This window comes from Aptenodytes patagonicus, chromosome 7 (genome assembly GCF_965638725.1).
Source record: "Aptenodytes patagonicus chromosome 7, bAptPat1.pri.cur, whole genome shotgun sequence".
Lineage (NCBI taxonomy): Eukaryota > Metazoa > Chordata > Aves > Sphenisciformes > Spheniscidae > Aptenodytes > Aptenodytes patagonicus.
The window spans coordinates 30,981,960-31,006,168 of NC_134955.1; the positions used below are offsets into that span (position 1 = coordinate 30,981,960).

The 24,209-nt window shown below is 42.1% G+C and overlaps 1 protein-coding gene across 1 annotated transcript in view; it reads right to left on the bottom strand.

The window, feature by feature from the left end:
- Positions 1 to 1,244: 1,244 nt before the first annotated feature.
- LOC143163390 (cytosolic phospholipase A2 epsilon-like) overlaps positions 1,245 to 24,209 on the bottom strand; it is a 38,586-nt gene continuing 15,621 nt past the window's right edge. Inside the window, exons 5-21 of the mRNA XM_076344656.1 lie at positions 23,663 to 23,794; positions 22,491 to 22,531; positions 21,342 to 21,384; positions 19,848 to 19,905; positions 19,226 to 19,392; positions 19,022 to 19,108; positions 17,851 to 17,888; positions 15,159 to 15,306; positions 14,132 to 14,268; positions 12,918 to 13,140; positions 11,315 to 11,429; positions 10,046 to 10,183; positions 8,506 to 8,613; positions 7,108 to 7,299; positions 6,151 to 6,317; positions 4,643 to 4,829; positions 1,245 to 3,480 (exon numbers count right to left, since the gene is read on the bottom strand). Of these exons, the coding sequence (XP_076200771.1) occupies positions 3,272 to 3,480; positions 4,643 to 4,829; positions 6,151 to 6,317; positions 7,108 to 7,299; positions 8,506 to 8,613; positions 10,046 to 10,183; positions 11,315 to 11,429; positions 12,918 to 13,140; positions 14,132 to 14,268; positions 15,159 to 15,306; positions 17,851 to 17,888; positions 19,022 to 19,108; positions 19,226 to 19,392; positions 19,848 to 19,905; positions 21,342 to 21,384; positions 22,491 to 22,531; positions 23,663 to 23,794 (2,190 nt within the window). The 3' untranslated portion in view covers positions 1,245 to 3,271. The remainder of the gene's footprint in view (positions 3,481 to 4,642; positions 4,830 to 6,150; positions 6,318 to 7,107; positions 7,300 to 8,505; positions 8,614 to 10,045; positions 10,184 to 11,314; positions 11,430 to 12,917; positions 13,141 to 14,131; positions 14,269 to 15,158; positions 15,307 to 17,850; positions 17,889 to 19,021; positions 19,109 to 19,225; positions 19,393 to 19,847; positions 19,906 to 21,341; positions 21,385 to 22,490; positions 22,532 to 23,662; positions 23,795 to 24,209) is intronic.

The following is a 24,209-nucleotide window of genomic DNA, read 5'->3' on the forward strand; positions in this document are numbered from 1 at the left end:
TGGTTCTTGCTAAAACCAGTCTAAGGCTTTCTGTACCACAGATGACCCTGCAATCCCAGGTCTAGGTGTGCAGAGCAGACACACTCATATGGTGGTTTATATCTACTCAGCCTTGGTCCAGCAGGGCTGGGTCTATCCTCAAGTTGTTGTATTCTTTCCCCCTTCTTTCCTATGGCTCTTTATTATTATTTTTGTTTAGACGAAGAGTCCTGAAGCAATGACTTTCCTTAGCTTAGCTCCACCCCCTGTAAATACTTCTGCATCACTTTCCAGCTCAGACTGACTCTGGCTGTAATCTAGCTGCATTTAAGTGCCTGTGTCTGACTCAGTGAACCCTGCCAGCCAGAGGCAAAACTCAATACTGCCCTCTGCACCATTCTCAGCACACCTGCAAAGCCACCGCCACGGCAGGACACCTGTGCCTGCCCCTGTGAGCACCCAGCTGACCCCTATGCCATCGAAACCGGCATGGCTCCCAGCTCACTGGAACAGGATTAAAAAGGGCAGCCAAAGACTGTTGTATCTTCAACAGGTCATAACTGATCAAAACCTCTGGGGGAAGGGAATCCTTTGGCTTCCCTGCTCTCTTGGTGCATTGTCTATGAGCAAATGTTACCCATTCCCTGAGCATTCTTGAGCTTACTGGTTAAATGTTGCCACCAGCCAGCACAGTTCCCCTTTGCTCATTCCCATGCAAAATAATAACAACAGACATCACGGTCAGCTTGGTAGAATAAATGTTTGCCATAGGCTATGTTATTTCACAACACCGTGAAGGGTTGTGTCTACATACATGGCATGTTTCCTCTGTGTGCCAGCTGCAATGATGTAGCTTGGTGAAATGCATTTTTCATTAGGTCACAGAAAACTCTTGGCAAGTGCTTTATTACAACATTTCCTTGGAGGGTTAAGCTATAAACCAGACTGTCCATCAGGACTGGGGCTCTGAGACTGTTGCTGCCACAGTGTCAGTGGCCAAAAAGCTCTCGTTTTCACAAATAACATTTGCAATCCACATCAGAGACAGCCCTTGTGGGAGGGAGGGACTGTGGCTCACTTTGTACCCCTGCAATCTGTCTCTGAGACATTCCTTTATCCACGATGCTCACAGCAAATATTTGGTATGCTCTTATGCTCTTTGCAGAGGTAACAACAGTTTTGTTTTCCTGGAACAAGGAACACACTGTCAACCTGGTGCATATTACTGAAATGCCTGAATAAGTGGAGCAAGGCAGAATTTTCATTTTGCAAACAAGCCTTTATTGTCCGGTATTGTATACCTGAAATATTTGCATGTAAATAACATTTCTTCAGAGCTGGAGGTGGCATGAGTTTATGGCCAAAAACTGTGTTTATTCTTTCTCACCAGGGATTTCAGGTTCAAATGGAGGCGATTCCCAGAGTTATATGCAGAGCACATAGCACCGTATTTCTGATTATGACTAGTGAAACTACCATAGAACAAAAAAACCCAGCAGAAGTGCATACTCATTCAGAACCTAAAGAGTTTCAAATGTTAATACTTATGCTCTGATCTTTAGGCTTGCAACATTAGGCTACAGTTGCACAGAAAAGTAAGGTTTGGTTTGACATCATAAATGATAAAAGTGTCGGCAAAAGTCATTGTGAATCAATTTGTAAAGATAATTTGTCATTGTTTCTTGCCAAAATGAAAATCCTCAGAGTGTCATTTTGCACCAAGCCAAACATGTTATTTGACTGTAAATAAAACCTGTTATTTTCAGGTTGGGTTCCCTGGGCTGACGAGGTAGGCGGTCTATTAAAAAGAAGTTATGTTTCAAAACAAAGATGTTTTGTAAAATATTAACATGAAATGTTTCAACTTAACCAAGAATGTTCCATGGTTTATTTTAGCCCCAGATTATCACATCTAGTTGATAGATTTTTTTCACTGAATAGACTATTTGTTCAAAATTTTCCCAGTTGTCATTAGGACACAAAACTTATTAATAAAAAAATGTATTTTCAATTTGACTTGCTCCTGGAATGCAAAGGTTGTTATGGATTTATAATTTTTACAGGTCACCCTCAGCACTTTCAACAGTTCAGAAAAGACACTTTCCATAAAAGGGAAAATGAAGAAAGTTTAAAAATGCAAACCCACAACAAATGTTATTGGTGGTTTTGTGCTAGATCCCATGGACGGTCTGTTCAGATTGTTTTAAGATGGTCTTATTTGTTGGAGACTACTAACTCACTCCTGCTTATCTGCACAGTTTGAACAGGCAGAACTAAACAAATAAGCAATTTTGTTAAGGAGCATATGTCCTAGACTGTTTAAAAAAATTGCATTGAGTAAAACAACATAGTTTTCATTGTCTAGTGGAAGTAAAATATTTTCATTTCAAGCACTTTTTCTTTTTAATTTAAGAAAGGAAGTTTAATATGAGAAGTAACTCAACTGGGAAAAAAAATTCCAGGGTGTTTTATTTTGAAAGCTTCAAAATAAAATGTTAACTTTTTTATATACTGTCTCAACACAAAACAATCAAAACTGACATAAATTCACAGGAAATTTTGATGTGCCCAAATTACACCTTTCACTTTAAAATTTTTTTACGTGAAAAATCTTACACCACTTCCTCCTAAGTTGCTCCTTCCCATCTACGTATGATTCATTCACAGCCCAAGAGAGCCCAGGAGGTGGACGCGATTCATGGGGCTGACTGTGTGCACACACTTGTCCCTCTTTCTTACGTTTCCAACCTCTGCAGCTGTTCTTCAGGACACTTGCAAAACAGAGTTGACCCAGGGATCCAATGCCAGCTTCCAGTCGTGTCTCAGGCTTTCTTAATTTTCCAGGGTTGGATGCACCTTGTGTTCCACGAAGAAGAATTGTGGGGAGCAGAAAATTTATATCCCCTTCTTACGGCCTGTAGGTATGTTGGCTGGGTTGTATTACTGTAGCACTGTGGTGGTAAAAAATTATTTTCCTCTATGTCATACATTATAATAAGTTAGGCTTAAAATAACACTATTTTTAAAATCTAACAAGGATTTTAGGTAAAGAGTGTTCTACAGACAACCTTAATTTAGGGAACAAAGCAAATATAAAAATTTCCCAGGCAATGTCTTTGCCTATAGAGGCCACTTCTTGGGAATGGAAAAAAAACCAACAAACCACTGAGCCACCTGGGGTAGTTCCTTTCTGTAGTGCAGAACGGCCAGTGTTCAAAAAGCTATGATGTCCCTTCTGTGTCCTAGAGCATGAAAAACTCCTATGAGAAGATAGGGGCAGTTGGACGGGTGATTAGCACATGTTTTGCCTTCTCCTTTGCATCGCTATCTGCAAGGCTTGCATAATCATCTGTGAGTTGTTCAGGACGTTGTATTCACTGAGGTTTAGCAGCCGGCGGTAATTCTCATCCGTATACCTGACCGAGAACATGCAGTAGGGGGAAAAGCGACTGGTCAAATCAAGTTGTCCTCCCTCCATCTCTGAGCAGCAGCGCTTGACACCTGGAGAGAAAGAGAAATTGCTGCTGTGACATGGTGTTTATCTCAATCAGTGACAAGCTATCCACAGCAGCCCAAAGAGGGGGGCTTTTCTCCGGAAGAAAATTCATAGGGTTTAAATGCACAAATAATGCAGGTCATGTATCCCCACCCCTAGTCAAAAGGATGTCATGTGCCTGAAGTGATGAGGACACAAGGGAGAAGTGAGGGACGGCATTGTAATGGTCATCTACAGCTTACTCATAAACATCTGTCTCATTAAAGCCATGGATCAGTCAAGGATATCAGCCTGAAAGGGCACTCCAATAGCCACTGCCGGTGCACTGCAGGTCTTATCCTGAGCAGCTGGGACCTCTGTGAACCCCAGCTGACGGAGAGGAGTTGCTAGTAACAGAATAGAATTTAAGTGAGAAAGGAATAATAGAAACATACGGAAACTTAAAGTTCTTGCAATCCTGAATGCAGTCTCAGGGGGCCTGCCACCAGGATCCATCTCTGCCTTTCCATTTCTTGTGTCTCCCAAATTCCACAAAAGCAGAATTTTAGACTTTACGTCCCTGCTACCAAGGAGCAAAGCAAATGCATCCTACTAACTGGCAGTAAAGGAGAGGAATACAAAGCAGGTGGCCTGGCAGAAAAAGAATGACAGGCCCCGAGCACAGCACAGTGAGCAAAATGACCCCTGGGCTGATGCTGTACCAAAAGGAGACACACTGATCTTGACATTGCAGGAGTTCAGCCTGAAAGCCAGGTTCTTGCTCCCCCAGGATTCATACATGACACTGTGCCTCCTCAAGCGTAGAACGAAATCCCTGGACAACAGACAATATATGCAGGGGAAAATAATCTGTGAGAGCTATACTTTTCCCAGGAAAAAACTTTTACAATTAGCTCGCAACACTTTATGTTACAGATGGGAGAGAGATGAAGGTAAACACCATCCAGAAGACAAGGGCTGTGGCTGTCCTCTTAGGGCCACAAGGATGACATGAATGAACACAGTAGCTTTGGCAGGGATGGGGAAAACAAGTTTAATTAGCTAAAGTGCTCCCCCATGAACCCAGCCAGCAAAGATAGCCAGCAGCAGAGAAGGCGGCTCTGTCTGAGTCAGGGAAGCAGGTAGTGGTGTCTTTTGTTTAATGCTTTGCCACTACTTGTAACTTACCAGGTGCTTTGTACTCTCGGAAGGTATCATTCACAAGGGGAAGAAAAATCACGATCGGACATCCTGGCAAATCTGAATCTTGGAAGAGGTAGCACTCCTTCAGGTTTTTCTTATCTTCATCAGTCAAAGAAATTTTGGGGAATGGGATTTTCTGCTCTGAGTAGTATTTGTACGCCTTATCTAGAGACTGGAGTATTACAGAAATGGTCAGCACTGGAATTCAACTTGGTTGCCTTAAAGCCCCCAAATTGTTATCTAGTATTAAGGTTTAGTGACCCAGATCCATAGGGTGAGTTCCTTCTTATCAAGGGTTACACATAATTACCGCATACAGTAACCACAATGCTAATCACAAGCTGTAAACACAACTTCAGAGTTAGAGAATTCATCTAGGACACTGCTTTTTAAAAAATGGAAGCAATTTGCAGAAGTTTAGGGTAAAGCATGTAGTTTTAGTAAATGAAAGAGCCTGTGTTTAATATATTGTATGGAATTTAGAAAAGAAAACCACAGCAAGAAAATGTTTACGGTATCTTATTACGTGCTTGGAAGCCAGAAGATAAGAAAGTTAAGTTTGAATGTGCAATTATGTCTCTGCCTGTGCAGGCATTACGGCACAGTGTTAACTGAGATTGATATTTTACTGAGAAAGTCTGAAGTACTAGGCTATACTGTACCTTTTCCCTGAAATGTTTAATACAATATCATGTCCTACTATGTACTGTGTTATTTACTCTGCACCATCTAATAGTGGACACTATCAAATAGGAAACAGTTTCTACTAAAGTGCTTAAAATTGCAGCAGCCTTTCTTCATAAAATTAATCTAGACAATGTATGAGGTTGAAATGAGACTTCATTACATGTACATCTCATGCATCATATGGCTTATTAACAGTAGCACAGCTGTTCTCATTCACAAAAAATAATTCCACTTAAGCAGGCCAAGATGCTTAATGGCTAGTTTCTAACTAACCTCAGTTTCTGAGATATAAAGACCCAAACTTCTTATCTGCAAGGCCTTATAGACAGCTAATTAACTTTACCTCCATGAAACTGGAGTTTCTGCAGGAAGATGCTTGTCATTGAATTTTCCTAGTAGCATCTTATTTGTCAGCCCAGAAATGATCTGCCTCTGACTATCCCCTTAACCCCTTTTATATCCTAACTTAAGTCAGGAGAAATCGATTCCTCATCTTTATGCATATTCCTGTGCAGGGTCTGGAAACCTGCTTGATTCAGCATAAAGCAGAAGAGGCTCTTCCTATCGTTCTGGAAGAGACCGTGCTGATGTCCTCTTAAATAATTCAACATGTTCAGAAACCAGCAAGAGAGATTCCAGGAGTGGCCAGAAGAAATAGGAACAATATTAATCACTACAGTGAAAAATGTAGGGGAATGCAGTAGTTAGAAACTGAACAGCTGAAATAACTAGCCGTTCTAGGTGCTACAGGCTAGACATTTACAAGCAAAAGGAGAGACAACACATGGTAACAAGATCCTCCTCACCGATGTATGTGATCCAGTAGTATAACTTAAATATATGATGACATCCACTTCCCTCTGTGGCCTTAAAAGTGGTGGACTGCTGGTATTGATGAAAAATCCAGCGTCTATCATGCCCAGGTGATCAGGATTTTGCATCAGCTGGTTGGGACGTGAGTCTAACACAGTGTCTAAAACGAAAATATTTCTTGGAATAAGAAATGATCTGTAGGTATTTTGACTGGAAAAAGAAATGCAAGGTGGAACAGACAGTCCCAGAGGCCTGGTTTGATTTAATTGCCACACTACTGGATTGTCAAATAGGCGTGCGAGGGACTGCAAAACGCCACCTAAGTTCCTGTTTTGAAAAATTGTCTAGGTTGAGATTCCAGGCAATATATTCCAGTAACTTGTTATACTCATTAGTGCCAGTAAGCTACTTCTAATACTTAACCTAAATCCGCCTTGCTTCTTTTCAATCATTGTTTCATCTTTTATCCATCATTGATTTGGAGAACAAAATATTCCCGTCTCTTTTCACATTTGGATTTATGCCTCCCCCCCAGTCCCCTCTTCTTTGGACTACAGAGCCCCATTCCTTTCCAGCTTTCTCTTGTAGGTCATATTTTCTGGGATATTCCAGTTGCATCTGAAGTTAGAGGCACAGTCTTGCCAAATTAAGCTTTCTCCCATGTTCATTCTGCTCTTCGCTACTTTAAATTCGGTTCTGTCAACTGCAAGCCTACCCTCTCAGTCTGGACCACAGAGATCTCAGCTAAAGCACATAAACACATGTTTATATTTAAAAACAGTCTTAAATACCTGGCAACACTGAAGTCTTAGTCTATTCTCTCCATTCAGAAAAGAAATGTTCTTTCAGGAGATTTTTTTCCCCCTGCCAAGACGGACAGGGTTCTTTCCTAAATTCCTCACCCCAAAACCACCTGAAAATGATGTCTGTTAAATATTAGTCCCCATTACCTTTCCATCGACAGAAGTGCTCATTCTCCAGGTAGTTGTTATGCAGCTGGTAGCCCTTCAGGAAATTGTGGTGCTGGGCGACAGAGAAGCGGTCAGTCAATGCTCCCCGAAGGGCGCTGGACAGGGGGCCAGGAGGAGTGTACATGCGAGTCCTCAGCTCATGGGGTCTTGTAGGCAGCACCGGGTCTTCGTCTAGAGGAGGGGAGAAAAATTCATGAACTGTTTGTTAAATGATGTTCATTTCTGGTTGTCCTGGTGTGTAGGAGACCTCAGGGTTGTTCTGGGATGATTCACTAAACACACAAAAACTATTCTGAAGGAGAGGAATGGCTGCTAGGAGCTACAAAGCTCTGCTGATGGTCTTAAGCTTTGGCATGAAGACAGTTCATCAGAAGCAGTCTTTAGTCCTGGAAAAGGGACACCTTAAGGGAACTAAGCAATTCAGAGAATGTCCTGTCAGAAAGAAAGTTACATATCCTTACAGGAAGATATCACGAAACAGGCAAGCATGGAGAAAACGGGGCTGAAGCATATGCTCCCACTCAGTCAGATGGGCACCATGGAGTCTATTGCAACAGTGACGGCTTCGACCTGATACTCACCCATGGCTACATGAGCATATGCTTAATCAGTAGAATGAGAGCATCCCAGGAAAACCTGGGGCATACATTCATATTTAGAAACTATAGGTAGTTTTCAGGGTGACTACGTGGCAGCATATGTGGGTGAACAGTAGAAACGGCACAAGGTGTGGTTTCTTGACATCACAACCTGCTTTGCCGGACCAAGTGGCTGACAGTGCAGCAGGAGAGACTGGGTGGTTTCCGTGATTGCACAGATGTATTTCTTTGTTTTCAGGATGTCTGTAATTACAGTTACTATCATATTAAATGATTTAGTAATAAAACCATGGTTTCTGTATTGCTTCAGAAAATACCCTCTGGGCATCATTTATCTTTGTGCCAGGATGAATCCAATACAGTAATTACTGTATTGAGTAATAAAATAAAACCCCAAGAAACATTGATTAACCAATGGATATTCAGGTGTATTCTCTGCACAGGCAGTAAAAATAACTTCATTCTCTGCCACTGGTTCCTGGTTCTGTATGGCTGAGTGAGAACGGGCAATGCCAAAACACTTCCTGAGAAATGTGTGACCCCTCTAAAACTTCCTTTTAAGGACAGAGCCTTTTAATCAGTAGAGTTTTATTAAGTCGAGTAATTACAGCAGCATTTCCCTGATTACCCTCTTCCTCTTAGTCTTTATGGTGGGAGGAGAAGTCACTATCTCTTAGGAGGATCCTATGATGCTGGCTTCAACATAGTTGACAGGATGATGCCAAAAGGCATCCAGAAGACTAAGTGACCATAAATGAAAGGCTTAATAATTTCTCACCAACTTCTTCTATTCTGTCTTGTGTCCATCTCTTCCAGAAGTCCTCTGAACTGTGGGACAGTCCCCATATTTGTAATAGGTTCACAGAAAATATACTGCTCCACATACCTGTAAAAGGAATTAGGGAACACAAGGACACATTCTAACAAGAAACTGCCTTTCTCCTTCTATTTTGACCTCCTGGATTAATTTTTGAATCAGCTTAATTCAAATATTTCTAAACTTTTGGGCTGTTAAATTGCTTTAAATTTTCTATGGCATTGGTTCAGGTCATGCTGCCGTTAATTCTGTGCCTAATGTACCGCATGGCTCTGCTGCACAGTAAAGAGAGAGAAGAATGGGAGACAGGTAAAGGAGGAAAAAACACTTGCTTGAGAAGTGAAATAAGAGCTTAGATAACGCAGACATCACAAAAACATCCCTTCCATCCCTGTCTTCCTTACTCCAGCTTCTCTTTTTCTACACATGCTCTGGTCAGCTTTCACGCACCCTGAATTTTTTCCCAGCGCAATGAATTGGTTCTTCAGCCATTTGGTTTGTAAGAGAAGATCTCACACTGCAGCATGTAAAGGCTCACAGACCCAGTGGGCTCCTGCTCCACTGTGCACTCTTTTCTGCATCCAAGATCGCCCCTTTCTGCCTCCCCACAGGGGCACTGGTGGCTTTGTTGACGAAACACAATGCCACCATTTCATCTGCCGTTGTAAATTTAAGTATGTGTTCTAATTAGTCTACCACAATTGGACTTCTTAATTTTCAGTGGGGCACAGAAACCAGTACAGCATACACAGTATGTGGAAAATGAATTTCTCAGTAGTGGACCAGGTAAAAAGGGCCAGCCCAAGACGTAGTATTTTAAAGATACTCCTTGGGATTACGGACTATTTAATATTACAGCAAGTTTACTGAGACCAAGGAGCTTCTAAGCAGCACAAGTGTAAGAAGAGATGACTGAAACCGAACTCACACTGCTCTGTGTTCACCTGCCAGTGATTCTGACTCCTTGGTAAAGGGATATTGTTATTTCTACACACAATCCATCAATACAAGTCAGGGACTGACCAGAGGAATTCAGAGACCCTTCGCTTTTGGTCTCATTCTTTGTCCTGGGCAGCCTGCATCTTTAGTAGATGGGATTCTCTACATGGAGTTGAAGTTAAACCTTGCAGTTGAAGCACAGCTGCAGGTTTCCTGCTGTCTCAAAATTTTTGTAAGTTGGAGTGCGTTCAGAGAGGAATTGGAAGAATAACCAAAGAAGCGGGAACTATTCCTTACAATGAAAGAATTAAGGAGCTTTAGCTATTCCATCTGTAAGACACAATGTTAAAAAGTTTGTGCATACTAAGACAGTGACAAGAAACTGAAAAGAGATGTGGGATTTTTTACTGTATTCTTTTGGAAAAACTACTACACAGCCCCATTTCCCAGCAGGCAATATCATAGCAGTGTTCAGTATGTTAGACCAGAAATATCCACTCTCTCATTACCACCGTTGTACCCCTCCAAAGTGCCTCTGTGCCAGGACAACACAATACATCACCTTGAAGGTAGCAGATCCGGGATTCGGGGAGCTTTTTTAACAAGCGTCCCATGAAGAACTCGCTTCCGAAATGCTCTGTGCGAACGAACGCGCCGTACTTCAGAAGTCCCACCTCGTAGGGGGTGAACTCCACCCACTCTGCAATACAGCCACAACGGGACACTTAGAGGGCTCTCAGCCGGGTGTGGAGAGAGGGGCAGCTAGGGCATACATTGGTCTGACTTCTGTTTGCTACGCTGCCTTGCGTAGCTTTGCCTTGCAAAGCCTTGCTTATAAATGACCGCCTGCAGGGCTAGGCAGCTGAGCTCAGACACTGTGGCAATGGGGAGGCAGGAGAAATTACGCTGCTCATCACGGTGCTGCCAGTGGCACAAGGCGCACACCGGGAGCATGGCAAGGCTCCAGCTCTTACACACCCCATGTGCACGCACCAGTCGAGGGTTCTCCAGCGTGCACGAGGTTTTGCTCTGCCTTTGCATACGCCACATCTGGGTGAAAGTACTTCCACTGTTATCAATACAGTTAATTTAACTTCCCTTGAATAATTTGGTACAAAGACAGGTACTCAGCTCTTCAGAAATGAGTTTTTTGTAAGAGGTCAATTATACTCTTTATGTGTGGTACTAAGGAAGACAGAACCAGTCCTTGACTTTCTTGGATATCCTCTCCAAGTGAAGTGCAGTTGTCTGATATAACTGCAGTGTGAGCAAAGATTGGCACAGAAAGGTCACGGACCATAATTTCCTTTTCATTCAGAAGTGGTTCATTTTTTCACTCCAACCATAAAAAATTTGATCTGAATTTCTTCTCCGCCTCTTCTCCTCCTCCAGCTGCTTCTCCTCATGGAAAAAAATAACCAAAACAATGAGCAAAGCAAAAGTTTCAGCTGGGAGTAGGTTGGATGCTTTCCCAAACTTTATCGTAACTATGTGGTCTTTCTTCATATTGAAACTATAACTGGGCATTGACAAAAAGCAGTATTTAATCCTCAGACAATTCCAATACTTCTTATTCTAGGTGGATCAGATAATATTTCAAAAATGGCCTTTCTGGCAGGATTATTTCGACTGTGTATGTCTAGACAGTGAAATGCTGATCTCAAAAAGCTCTTGTATTAAAATTGTAAGGCATGGAGGTGATGGGTATTTCTCCAAAAAGCAACTAACACACCAGGACTGTTTTCTCCAATTGCTACCAAGCAGAGAAGAGTGAATCACAGGAATTCAGTTGCCAGTTTTAGCCCCACAGGATCTGAAACATCACCCTTACCTTTGAAATCATTGGTGCTGTAGTTGTCCCGGACGCTGACTGACACATAGATGGGCAGTGGGTTCTGGCCGTCACACAGTGCTTCTTGCTGCTCCGAAAGTTTGTGGGGGTCTTTCTGGTTTTGAAGAAAAACAGTTATGTGAGATGAGATCGAAATGACACACGGTGAATTCGATGGCTCCAGCGCTGGAGGAGCCGGGCGGCTCTGCCCCCAGCATGCAGAACGTGTCATGGCAGCTCCATTGCACAGAGCACTGCAGGCACCCACCCGCCGGTGACAGAGCAGTCTCCCAGGGTCCAGCCTGACTTTGTGCACAGGTTCACAAAAAAACGAGGAGAGGGAAAACTACTTCTGCGTACATGTCTGTACATGCTAGAAAGTACTGTCCTGGCAAGTAGGAGAAGGGGCAAGCTGCCCCTTAGGATGAGGAGCATAGTGAGTAGTCCTTGCTCTCCGGGGGCTGAAGGAAGCCCTCGAGCATGCCGGCATTGAGTTTCCTTTCTTAGTACACAACAGGTATCACAGTCCAGCCTTGCAAGGGAACTGGAATTTGGCAGCAAATTATTTGCATCCCACCCAGCTTCTTTTCTGGAAAAGCATATTCTCATTGAAGAGGTTTGTAAAAAACAAAATCTCATGAACTGCTGACACATTTAAGAGCAGCTAATTCTGACAGATTAGGGAGAGGTTAATGTTTACATAGCAATAGTCAGCACTGCTCAAAGGGAAAGATGCTTGGCTAGATTGCGAGGGGGACCTCATCTAGCTGAGATTAAAAGAGAGGCAGCTATTCAGCTTATACCTTTGTTTAATATGTAGTATTCCTCTCTGTATGTATTCATTTTCTGTTTATGTATATGTAATACTATATATGTACTTATATAAAAATAAATAAATAGAACCAAATGAATGGCTGAATGACCGCAGCATTTCTGCCCCTACTGGAGGACACTGCTGTTCAATCCTCAACCACTCTTCCCTTCCCACTTCCCAAGTGCCAAAGCACACATCCTTGAACCGTGGTCCAGCTGGAGAGAAGAGGGAGTGGACTGCTGTACTGTAGGGGTAGAAACCACTTCCAATAACAGAAAAGCAAATTTGTTATTGCTTGTAAAAATTAATATCACTTAAACCAGCTACTGTCTGAGCAGTCCTTCTCAGCAAAAGTAAAATATGCACTTGCCTCCAGTGTACCTGCAGATCAAGTTACCTTCCAGTGGATGCAAATCACCAAGCGCTCTAGCTGTTTCACGCTTGCTTCAGATAGATAGTTTTCACACTGTTGAGATTACTCTGCTTTGCATCTTGAACTCTTTTTGCATGCGTAATCTGCATCTCAGGCAGACTGCCCGAGATTGCCTCCACTTCTATTTAAATACCAGCCAGAGTTCAAATGGCTGCATCCACAATCTAATTTATTAACATATAGGATGCATTTCTCCCTAGGCAGACTATTAAAGGAAATTAAAAAATCTGGGAGTTTGTTGTCATGGAGAACTCCACTCTGTTTTGAGGTACGTTCTCTGAAATGGTGGCTAGTTTCCTCTCCATTCACTAAGAGAAAAATACATGGTTCTCTAAGAAATGGAATATACATCATACCCCATCATTTAGTAAGTACTCAATCATGAGCCCCCAAAGATCTATAAATGATGTCCTGTATCCCTCTTCTTTCCGCTGACAAAGCTGCTTGTTGTAGTACTTCATGCGATCCATAGAGAAACATCCCATCTTGCATTTGGTTGCTTGTTTCTGAGCTTCACCAATATGCGAGTCTAGGTCCTTCTGCGACCAGTAAGCATCTCTGTATAAGTTGGCCATAGTCCTGGAGAAAGACAATATAGATAGCAAAAGTCAAAAGGAGCAAAAAAAGACCTGAAATTTTGTGCCTTTGGGGACAGAGGTTTTCGTTTAGGGATTCACTTCTGCTCGTAAATACTCTGGTTTTGCTGCTCCATCCAGCAGAACGAACACTCCAGAGTTTCTATGACTGTTTTAAAGATGGCCCTGAAGGAAAAGGTTTTTTTTTTTATGTTCTTGACTTTTTTTCTAAACAGAACTGACAGCAGCTTGAGGGATAAAATTGCCAGGTGTGAACATAGGTACATTTCTGAAGCACACATTAGGCAGACAATTATAATAAATTTTCTTTGCTTGTTTTCTAGAACCATAAATCAGTTCACACCAGCTGCTGTCTCTTGGCTTTGTATCACTTGGTGTTAATCTTACGGTATCACTCTGCTTTGTTTTAATGCCATCCTCTATTTTACCAACCTTCCCTACACGGGACCATCAGATGTTGGGCAGTTGTAGGTCCTGTGAGCAGGGAATAACGCTGTCCAGGGGAACTCAGTCCTTTCCCAAACCGACAGGTTGCAGGGGTAAGTGTGCACTGTCCTGCAGCTTTCTCTGCATGACCAGTTAGAAAGCAGAGCCAGTCTCAGAAGTTACTGGGAGCAACAACTGGGACATCAGTGGAGAGAGGAAGAGACGTGATGCTATGGACATCCACAGTTACATCCACAGTAACTACTTACTTAGAAACCATTTTGACAAGTGTAATTGTCATATAAATATTTAACTGCTGCAAATGTGGAGTTGCATAGCACAGCAAAGAATTGCTAATAAAAAATCGGTGCATCAGGTCAAGCTAATATTAAGGTCAATATTAACAGGTCAAGCCTGTTACTGAGAAAGAGCTTGTTTCTATGATGTTTGAAGAAAATCTCCTGATCTTGTCTGCTTTCAGAAGCTCCTCTCTGCAGCAGCCTCACCCTCAAAAGGCCTGTTCAAACCTCCTGCATGACCTGGCTTACCACGTGGTGCCCGACAGCCCACTGATGTATGTTACACAGTCCAGGAGATTTAATTTCTTGAGTCCCGTGAGGCTGCCGTATAGTCCTGTCATTGACTTAAGTCCTCCACCTGTTGTGATGATAGCCACAATGGGGACCTGTTGGGCAGAGAAGGATGGGACATTCACACTGACAGCGTTCAACATGGCATCCTGGACTGCAACAGGGTCTGGCCACCACACCCAGCCCAGGTCCTGATCTCAGAGCCTGGGTCCCTTTTCATAAGGAAAGGCTCCAAAACCAAGCAACGACTGCTACTGCTGCTTCCATTTGGATGAACATAGGTTCAGAGATTAACCCAAACCTGGGTTCTTGCCCATCTCTAGGGCAAATAGGGGCACAGATGAACAAGAAGAAACCCTTCTGTGGAGGCAACAATGTATTTTCTCCACATTTCCCACTCCTTTGCCACTTCTTTCTTATTTCACACATCTACTACTACTATATGAAAATTCACATGCCAACCCCATGAAGAAATACACTCGGTTCACTGCCAATGTTGTTAAGCTACCCTCATCAATGCTGTTATTCTTCAGTATCACGAAGTTACTTTAAAATAAATTATATTTATTTTAAGGAATTTCAAAACTGCAAGAAAGGGAAGATATTATAAGAGGCACTCAGAGATGCTTGTCCTAAACTCTCACAAAATGATGAACTTTGAACAAGGGAAGAATTCTTTGCTATGTAATGTATTTAATATGCACACAGTATTTCTGAACCAAGCCAGTTATAGCATAGGATGGCAGGAATGAACACACCTCAAATCTGACAAGTTCCAAATTGACAGTCATGAAGGATGCAATTACTGCAACTAGTGTTTCTTGCAATAACAAACCTTAGCAGCAGAAGCAAATGTACTTAAGACACATGGACAAGCTGGTACCTGCACAACAGATACATGTGGCCCATTTTGCTGACCACTCGTCTAGAAGAGTACATGAAGGCACTAGAAATTCAAGATCTATCCCCCCCAACACACACATACTTCAAAATCCTGCAGATCCTGTTGTAGGTGAAAAACATTTTTCAGGGCACTTGCTACATATCTCTTTCTTTTCCCCAGGAAAGCCATCTCCTCCGAACATAAGTCAAACCCAAAGCGCATGTCCAGGTCTTGGTGGCATGAACAATTACTAAGATAAAAACAGGCACATATTTTACATATTAACACACCCATATCAATCTTAATACTTCGATCAAAGATAATCTACAGCACCCTTCCCTTTCAAACAGGGTGATGCAATGTGACAGGAACAAGAGAGAATATTCTAACTATTTTTAAAAGTAAAAAAACTTACTTCAATTAGTAAGCTTAACCAGTGGCATTATAACCCATTACTACTAATTGATGAAGAAACAATGTACAGTATTTACAAATGAAACAAAATATTTAAATGAATATTCTAAAACTAAAAGAATTACAAGTTTAGAAAATCTGTGCAAATGGTCAAAAATGAGTGTATTGACTCCCATTTCACAGGATATTTTCTCATTCTAAACCTAAAACAAAACCTGATTTTCAAATGTTGGCATTTCCAACGTGAAGGAAGTCTTGTTTTGAGCAACTCGAGTGGGAACACATCCCCCTCTAGCGGTGAGCATCGCTGCTGAGGAAACCCATCCACCCGCCTGCCAGGCACAGGTGGCCATGTAACCCTGCTCGCTGGAGGGATGACCTCGGTGACATCCAGCCCCTGGATGGATGGAGATGGGTCACTGAGTTTAGTGGGGCAGGATTTCACCCCCGCTGCTCTGATCTGTCTGCACTTGCACAAGCTGTCTCACGGGTCAACGCTGGCAGTTGTATTTCACATCAACCTTGACTCAAAAATTGTAAAGCATAATATTCCTCAGAGGAAGATTTCATTTGCATCAATTTTGAAATTTAATAAGTCATTCCTTAAAACTCCACTGTTGTGGCTTATTTCCCTGGGCATTTGTGCTCTTCCGCTCACTAACCTCCCTACTGTCTCTTCCTGCCCTGTGCCTACAAGACATCAATGGGCAAGAGATCTGGCACAGTGTCTTCAGGCCAGAGCTACCCCTGGACTCCCTGGCTGGCCAGCTAGCCCTGGCCAGGCATTGTAAAATGGCAGGGTTTTGCTTTTTCTTTCAGTGACAGAACTTCTCTCTTCTACTGAGTCCATAATTTCAATGAAACTAGTAATGAAATTTATTTATGAGATTTCTCCACCATTATATTTGGATAAAATCAGCCAAATGATTACAACTGTATTTGTAAATGAAGACACGCAAGGGGAATTGAGTTAGGTGGAGCTGCAAAAGCCAGTTTCCATTGTAAATCAAGATACAAACAAACTGCTTTTAAAGTTCTCTGAAACTAAAATAAATAAGCGGGAAGCATTTTTCCTGTCCTAGAATAACGCTTGTTTTCCTGTTGTCATTGATCACTTGCCTTTCTGAATTGAATGATAGAAAACTCTGTTTGAATTCAAAATTAAGTTATTTGTCCCTTTTATTTCCTAGTCAGGCACACACAAAAAAAAGATCAGTTTGCCCAGTTCTGTGTGTTACATATAGTTATGGACAACATGAAACACCTTCGTGTTTACTGATGAGTATTAATGAGTATGTCTATAGATGTCAAATCACTAGCCCCATTGTCTACCTTAGTTTCTACTCAATATACCATATAACTGGACTTAACAGTATACAAGATTTATCACTTGAATATTGACAGTTAAGGAAAAAAAAAATGTTTATAATTTCCTGGGCTGCATCAAAGGAAGCGTGGCCAGCGGGTCGAGGAAGGTGATTCTGCCCCTCTACTCTGCTCTGGTGAGACCCCACCTGGAGTACTGCGTCCAGCTCTGGAGCCCTCAGCATAAGAAAGACACGGACCTGTTGCAGCGGGTCCAGAGGAGGGTCACAAAAATGATCAGGGGGATGGAACACCTATGGGGACAGGCTGAGAAAGTTGGGGCTGTTCAGCCTGGAGAAGAGAAGGCTCTGGGGAGACCTTATTGCAGCCTTTCAATACTTAAAGGGGGCTTATAAAAAAGATGGCGGCAAACTTTTTAGCGGGGCCTGTTGCAACAGGACAAGGGGGAATGGCTTTAAACTAAAGGCAGGTAGATATAGACTAGATATAAGGAAGAAGTTTTTTATGCTGAGGGTGGTGAAACACTGGCACAGGTTTTCCAGAGAGGTGGTGGATGCCCCATCCCTGGAAACATTCAAGGTCGGGTTGGAAGGGGCTCTAAGCAACCTGGTCTAGTTGAAGATGTCCCTGCCCACAGCAGGGGGGTTGGACTAGATGACCTTTAGAGGTCCCTTCCAACCCAAACTATTCTATGATTCTATGATTCTATGAATTTCTGATCAAGTTTAATGTTTACTACCATCTATTCTGGTTTTTTTAGTCAGCTTTGTTCTTTTTGTGAATTTTGGAGACTGACATTGATCAAAAATAATATTCTGTGGTCAGAAGGGAAGGGATAATGCTAAATTAAATACATGTTTATCAACATTTATTGACTAAAGCCAAATCTTCCTAAGGCTAATTATGTATAATATACTGTGCATGTATTTTATGTTTTATTAAAAGCACATTCTAGTTTTCAGACTGAGAATGCCTGCTTGTGTAATTTCCATGTGGCTAAAACAATATCAAAATCAATAACCCAAGTCTTTAGGAATAGAAGAAGATCTCTTACCAGCTTTGTGCTCTCACATTCAAGTCAAATCTTTTCTCCTGGAAAACAAGAATGTGTACTGTAATTTTTTTATTTTTATTTTAAAATTTCGTTTTTCCCTTTCTGTCTTGGGGTCAGAGCTTGATTTAGAGCCCAGCAAGGTCTGGTGATCACAAAGTTAAATGTCTGAGTTCTCAGCATATGTTTCCAAAAGCATTCACTTATTCTTAGTGGAACATCCCTACCCACAGATCCCAAATGCTTCCAGGCTGCAGAAACCTGGATTAACAATCTTGGTATAGGAGGTTCCTGAGACTCATGCAGTAGGTCCCATTTCCCATGTTATTCACAAGCTTTCTGCGACATCCTGAAATACCATTTTTTGTACATTTCCTGTTCTTTATGCTCTATACACAGCAGATCTTTGACATCCTGGCCACAATCTCACGGTGAAGAGACTGCAAGTCTGCATTTGCTTCTGCCAAGACTTCATCCTGTCTTAAAATCATTATTGCAACCTTCATATTAACTGACAAAAAGTGCTCTGTTCTGAGAGGATGTTTTAATGGCCCTGAAATCTGATGTTCTCCTACTTCTTCACAACATAACAACTAATATTTGGACAAGATTGTCCCTAATAATCTGACATCTTAGCAGAAACACTTCTTTATAGTAAGGATCTTTTTCTTCTATTAATTTCATTCAAAATTATACAGCACATGCATCTATTTCAAGCAATATTCTCATTATCTTCTTTAAAATCCATATGCTATGTCTAATCTTTTTCAATACATTTTAATATATTGTCCTTTGAAGCACATGGTTTACTAAGGGCAGGTTTATTGACTTTTTTCTAGCTGTGTCCAAGGAGCAACTTTCAGTTTGGACCCTAAACAAAGGAGGGGTCAGTGAGTCTTTGGGTAAACAGGGAGAGATGTACTGAAGGAATCATCATATTTCCTGACATCCTTGTTGGACTCTGTATCCACTACTGGCACATAGTGGAGAATAACGGAGGGACAACCTGCTTCTGTGGAGAAAACAGCTGGAGAAACAAAGAACCTGTTTATTCAAGGTCTGAGAAAAAATCAGAACGTTTCTGACCCTCTTAGCAGCCATCTGGGACAATATTATGAAGAATGGTTTCTACTTGAGTGACCTTTTATTCCTAACAGCTGGAAGTGCTGCTCACCTCTGCAATGGTAGTTTTCCTTCCCATGGGCAGCGAATTCAACATCACGACTGGGGAGCCCGTCTCTGTACTGTACTTACATTTCCACTGGGAAAACAACATGTTTTAGGACAAAAACAGTAACGGGTTTACCCTCTCCCCCTCCTCCCGCCTTCTAGAGAGGCACTCATGGTCAGTTCATCATTAAGGCCACTTCCAACATACAGGGTGATAGTGCCTCTTCTTTGGCAACATGACATCCAGCGTTGGCTCCGCGTACTTGATATAGTGGAACTTGGTGGGACCCGCCGGGCTGGCCACTCCGTCAGGGCCCAGCGTGATATCCTGTGTCCCCTCAAAGGAGCCCTTCACGGTGAGGGAAAGCTCTTTCTCTAAAAAAGCAAAACAAAGGTCGTGAGAAATGTCACTATGATCTAACCGGAAAATTGTGCTGGCTTGATTAAAAGTGGGGTGCAGGTAGCAGAGCTGTAGAGTCTGGACCACAGCTTTGTCTAGTGGAAAGCGCTCTGAAGGGAGTGCTGGCAATGAAGGGAAAGGAGCAAAGCAGATGCTATTTTCATAGAAAGGTGACTCTGAATGTTCTCGCTGTTATATAGAACTGGGATTTCAACTTTAATGCAGGTCTAATAGACCTTATTTACATATACCTAAGGGAGTACAAGATGCAGTCATTGAAGTCTATAACAACCTAATGTGCTTACCTGGTGTTAACTGCACTGAATACTGTAAATACTATTTATTCCAGTAATACATTATATGAAAGGGGCATCCTCTCATCAGTAAGCATGTAATTATTGGTAAATAGATAACAAAACAATAACCTTACTTGATTTTTGCTGCATCTTCTCCGCCACTTCAACTTCCAAGCAGCAAAGTTCACGACACTGTAAGAGACAGAGAACAGGAATCTGTGAGAAAGATCATCACATCCCAACTTCATTACAGGGTCTCGTGGTTTAACCCCGGTCGGCAAATAAGTACCACGCAGCCACTCGCTCACCCTCCCCCCCACCCCCAGAGGGATGGGGGAGAGAATCAGGAAAAAAAAAAGTAAAACCCATGGGTTGAGATAAAGACAGTTTAATAGGACAGCAAAGGAAGAGAGAATAATAATAATAATAATAATAATAATAATAATAATAATGATGATGATGATGATGATAAAAGAATATACAAAACAAGAGATGCACAATGCACTTGCTCACCATCTGCTGACTGATGCCCAGCCTGTCCCCGAGCAGCGATCGTTGCCCCCCGGCCAACCAACTCCCCCCAGTTTATATATGAGCATGACGACACATGGTATGGAATATCCCTTTGGTCAGTCTGGGTCAGCTGTCCTGGCTGTGCCCCCTCCCAGCTTCTTGTGCACCTCCTCACTGGCAGAGTATGGGAAGCTGAAAAGTCCTTGACTTAGTATAAACGCTGCTTAGCAACAACTAAAACATCAGTGTGTTATCACATTATTCTCACGATAAATCCAAAACACAGCTACTAGGAAGAAAATTAACTCTGTCCCAGCCAAAACCAGGGCACGGGGAACTGTGAATCACTCATCTTTTGGACATGTCTAGTTACCTAAAGTGCCTAATTCCCTGGCATTTCTTGGCTTTTGCCCGGTAGCCACTGACTAAGAAAAAGGAAAAGCTTTGGAGGGAGTTGTAGAGCATCCTCCAGTGACAATGGCATACGATTGGACACAGTAGAGGAAGATACAAAGGAAGAAAATTCAGGATAGTAGCATAGTAGCAATAGGATAGTAGCATAGATACAAAGGCTTAAACTGGGAAAAACATAAATGAAAGATAACGTTGCTGAGAGATCAAGTGTCAGTAGTAGAAAGGGTTTTCTGAAGAAGCGCTGCTATTAACATTTTGGGTTGTTTTTTTTTATGGCGCTCACTATTCTTTCACATAATGTAATTAGGATAGGTCAATACTTAGTGCTGAGCTTCCCCACCAAGCATGGCTCATCTCCCAGAGGAGGAAAGGGCTGGGTAGGTTATCAGCAAGTGACTTCACAGTTTTTTTACCATTGTGCTTTGATAGACAGCAGTACATTTTCTGAAGGAGTACTGGTACCAGAGGAAAGCTCTGTGTGTGTGTGTGTGTGTGTGGTGTGTCAAAATATAGGACAAATGGGAAATAATGGGATATCACCAATGAACAGGGCAATAAAATATCCCATTCTCAAAGTATCTAAGTAGGAAGAGGGAAGAAATAGAAAGAACTGGCCTACTAGCTTCTCTAACCCCCACCCTACCTTCCCCTTTATATTAAGGAAACACTTATAGAAAATTTCTTGGGAAAAAGACACATACCACCAGGACTCCATTGGTAGCAATGGCTTCATGAGGACCAGAACTGGGAAACAAAATGAAAAACATTAATTTTTTTAGATCAAACAAATGCCCCCTCATCCTTGCCCAGGGTGGTGCCCTTTCTCTCCATTTAGAAGAATGACGGCCAGAGGGACCCCAGCAGGTATGTAAGAAGCTCCTTTCCATGCTTGCTTGGACTGAGCACTGGTCTGAGGCAACTTGCCTCTGTACCAAAGCTGAGCGATGTGTGTCATGGCTACTTTTTCGCAGTGCAACCTCATGATCATCTAAAATGGAATCTGCGGTTCTTCTCCTCACTATAACATGTAAAGTACATGTATTTCAGCAGTAACATGCTAATACACCAGCATATCCCGGTTGGGAAGCCCAGTTCTATGTACTTGCTGGTATGCAAATACAATCAAAGGGTCACAGGGCAGTGGGTACCAATTACATGGGAAAAAAAAAGCTTTCCAGATCATTCAGGTGAAGTCAGGAGATGGTGTGGAGTCACTTGAATTCTGGTCTTGGCTCCCCACTAGTATGAGGGCTGACCTTAGGCTGGTCATTTTAATTCTGCCATGCCTTAGTTAACTTGTAGCTACACAGAGACAAAAATACTGATTCATATGGATAGCAGGCTGCCCATGCTGGAGGAAAAGCCCTGCACTAGAGCTTCCATGCATTATCATTGTGTTGGGCAGAAAGAAAACAGAATTACTAGGACCAAAACAGTGCTGCAAGGGAAAATCGAAGGAGTCGGATATACACTGGAAACCTAACCAGGATGGTTCAACATTAGGAGTCTGTCCAATGCATAAGCTGAAACCGGCATGGAAAGATTGATAGACATGCATGCACACAAGCGTATGCACACACACTCAGAAAGTTTTCTGAAATGTCCCCAGGTAGACAAATCTGACATTGTGAATAGCAGAGACAATGCTGGGAGGTGCATCTTTGAAAACAACTAAACTACAGAACAAGCTGACTGGAGAGATTGGCCAGGTGTCTGAGGCTGCAGTAATGATGTAGGAGAAGTCTGGCACTTTTTTACGGAAATCCCACAAAGCGTGACTTCTAATGCTATTTCTTTGTTTTAGCATTTAATGATTTTTGCATTTTTAAAATAATGTGTATATCACTTACGCAGACTCCAATTTGAATTCAACCTCTAGCTCCTCCTTGGCCTGAAAGCAAGAACAAGAAATTAAATTAAGTAGCTACATAATGCTTTCTCCCTTGTCTAAACACAGGTCCCTGGTATGCAATATTGAAGTAATTGGTTGCAATGCACAGCCTGTGATAATTATTTCAGACTGGAAGGTCTGAAACAACATTTCAAACCAGATAGTTTAACGATTCCTTCCTCACCTCCTTCCTTCTTCATGGTATCATCAAAACAACCTGTACTTTTATCCCTTAGTGTGAAGCTGCTGCAGAAAGACAATTTACAACTTGCTTTTTCTTCTGAATTCTACCTTTTTCTCCTAACTATTCCTGGCACTGTGCTGCCATGACAGTGGCTATCAGCTTGGAAGTTAAAGATACTTTCCACCCATCACTTTAACATAATAAACAGAGACTGGTATTATTGAGTGATTCAGAGTTACAGTTATGCAACCCCCTGTAAGGCAGTGTTGATATGTATGAGCTAGTTGTGAGTGACCTAATTTGGGTACCAGAAGCAATCTGCCCATGGTAGCAGGAAGTTGTGTGCGAGATATTTCACTGATCTCATCCATAGATCTCAAAGGGAGTCAAGACTCTTCTTCCCATTTTATAGATGGGAAACTGAGAAACAGAGTAAATCAGTCATTCAGAGCTCCAAAACCGCACTAATTCCAGTAGATGAGTCAGCAGGCTCAGCCCTAGCCGAGGTATCACTGCAGAGGACAGTTCTGGGATACACAGGGGCAACTTCAGCTTTGCCTTTGGGGTGAAAGTAGATACAATCAAAGGGGCACGGGGTAGTGGCTATGAATTACATGGGAAAAAAAAATTACAGATTATTCACCCTGCAACAGCTGCGTAGCCTTGGTATTGCTCAGAGATAGCTCACAGTCAGATCCCTCCCCTACCTACAGCACTGTTTCAGTCATATGCTCTTTAATAACTTATAAAAATACTGGGAGGAGGGGCTCAGGCTGTCAAATCCAGATTTTTTACCACATTTTTTGTGTTTATATTTTGAACGGCAATTCATGTACCCATTATTGGGATAAGTCATCCATGGCAGATTCAGAAAGCTCACCCCAAGATTTTGAAAGTGTTGTATAACTCTCCACTGGTTTCTTAGTTGCTTTATTTTTTGCTCTCACCTTTGGGCTGGGCTTAAAAAACAGGAGCACTGTTCTTTCAATTGGAAGTTTAGCGGTATCAAAGAGCGCACAGAGGAGATGGTCATCGGGAGTAGCAAAATCCTCATCATATACTGTCAGCTCCAGCACGTTCTGGAAAAAGAAGGAGAAGGGTTTTTTAAAGTTTCTACAGTCTGGACGTCATTAACTCTAGGGAAGAAGGAGTGTTGGGGATGTGCTTGAGAGGAGAAGTGGAGAAACTAAGTATCATCCCCCTTTGGAAAAACATAGTGTAAATCGAATATTCATTCTTCCCTAGTTCAGTTTAATTGCTGTAACATGAGTAATACATTGGTTATACCTACACAACAGCTTAGTTAACTCCCAAATTCTGTATCCAACTTGCACTGATTCATATGAGTGTCTAGTTTCCCTAAAACTTCAATACCGAGCTCAGTTTCTGGCCCTCCTAAACAGCACCATCGAACAGGCATGGGCACTCAGTCATCTCTGCTGTTAAACAATTTGAACAGTCCCTTATCATGTGCTATCTCTTAAACAACTCCTG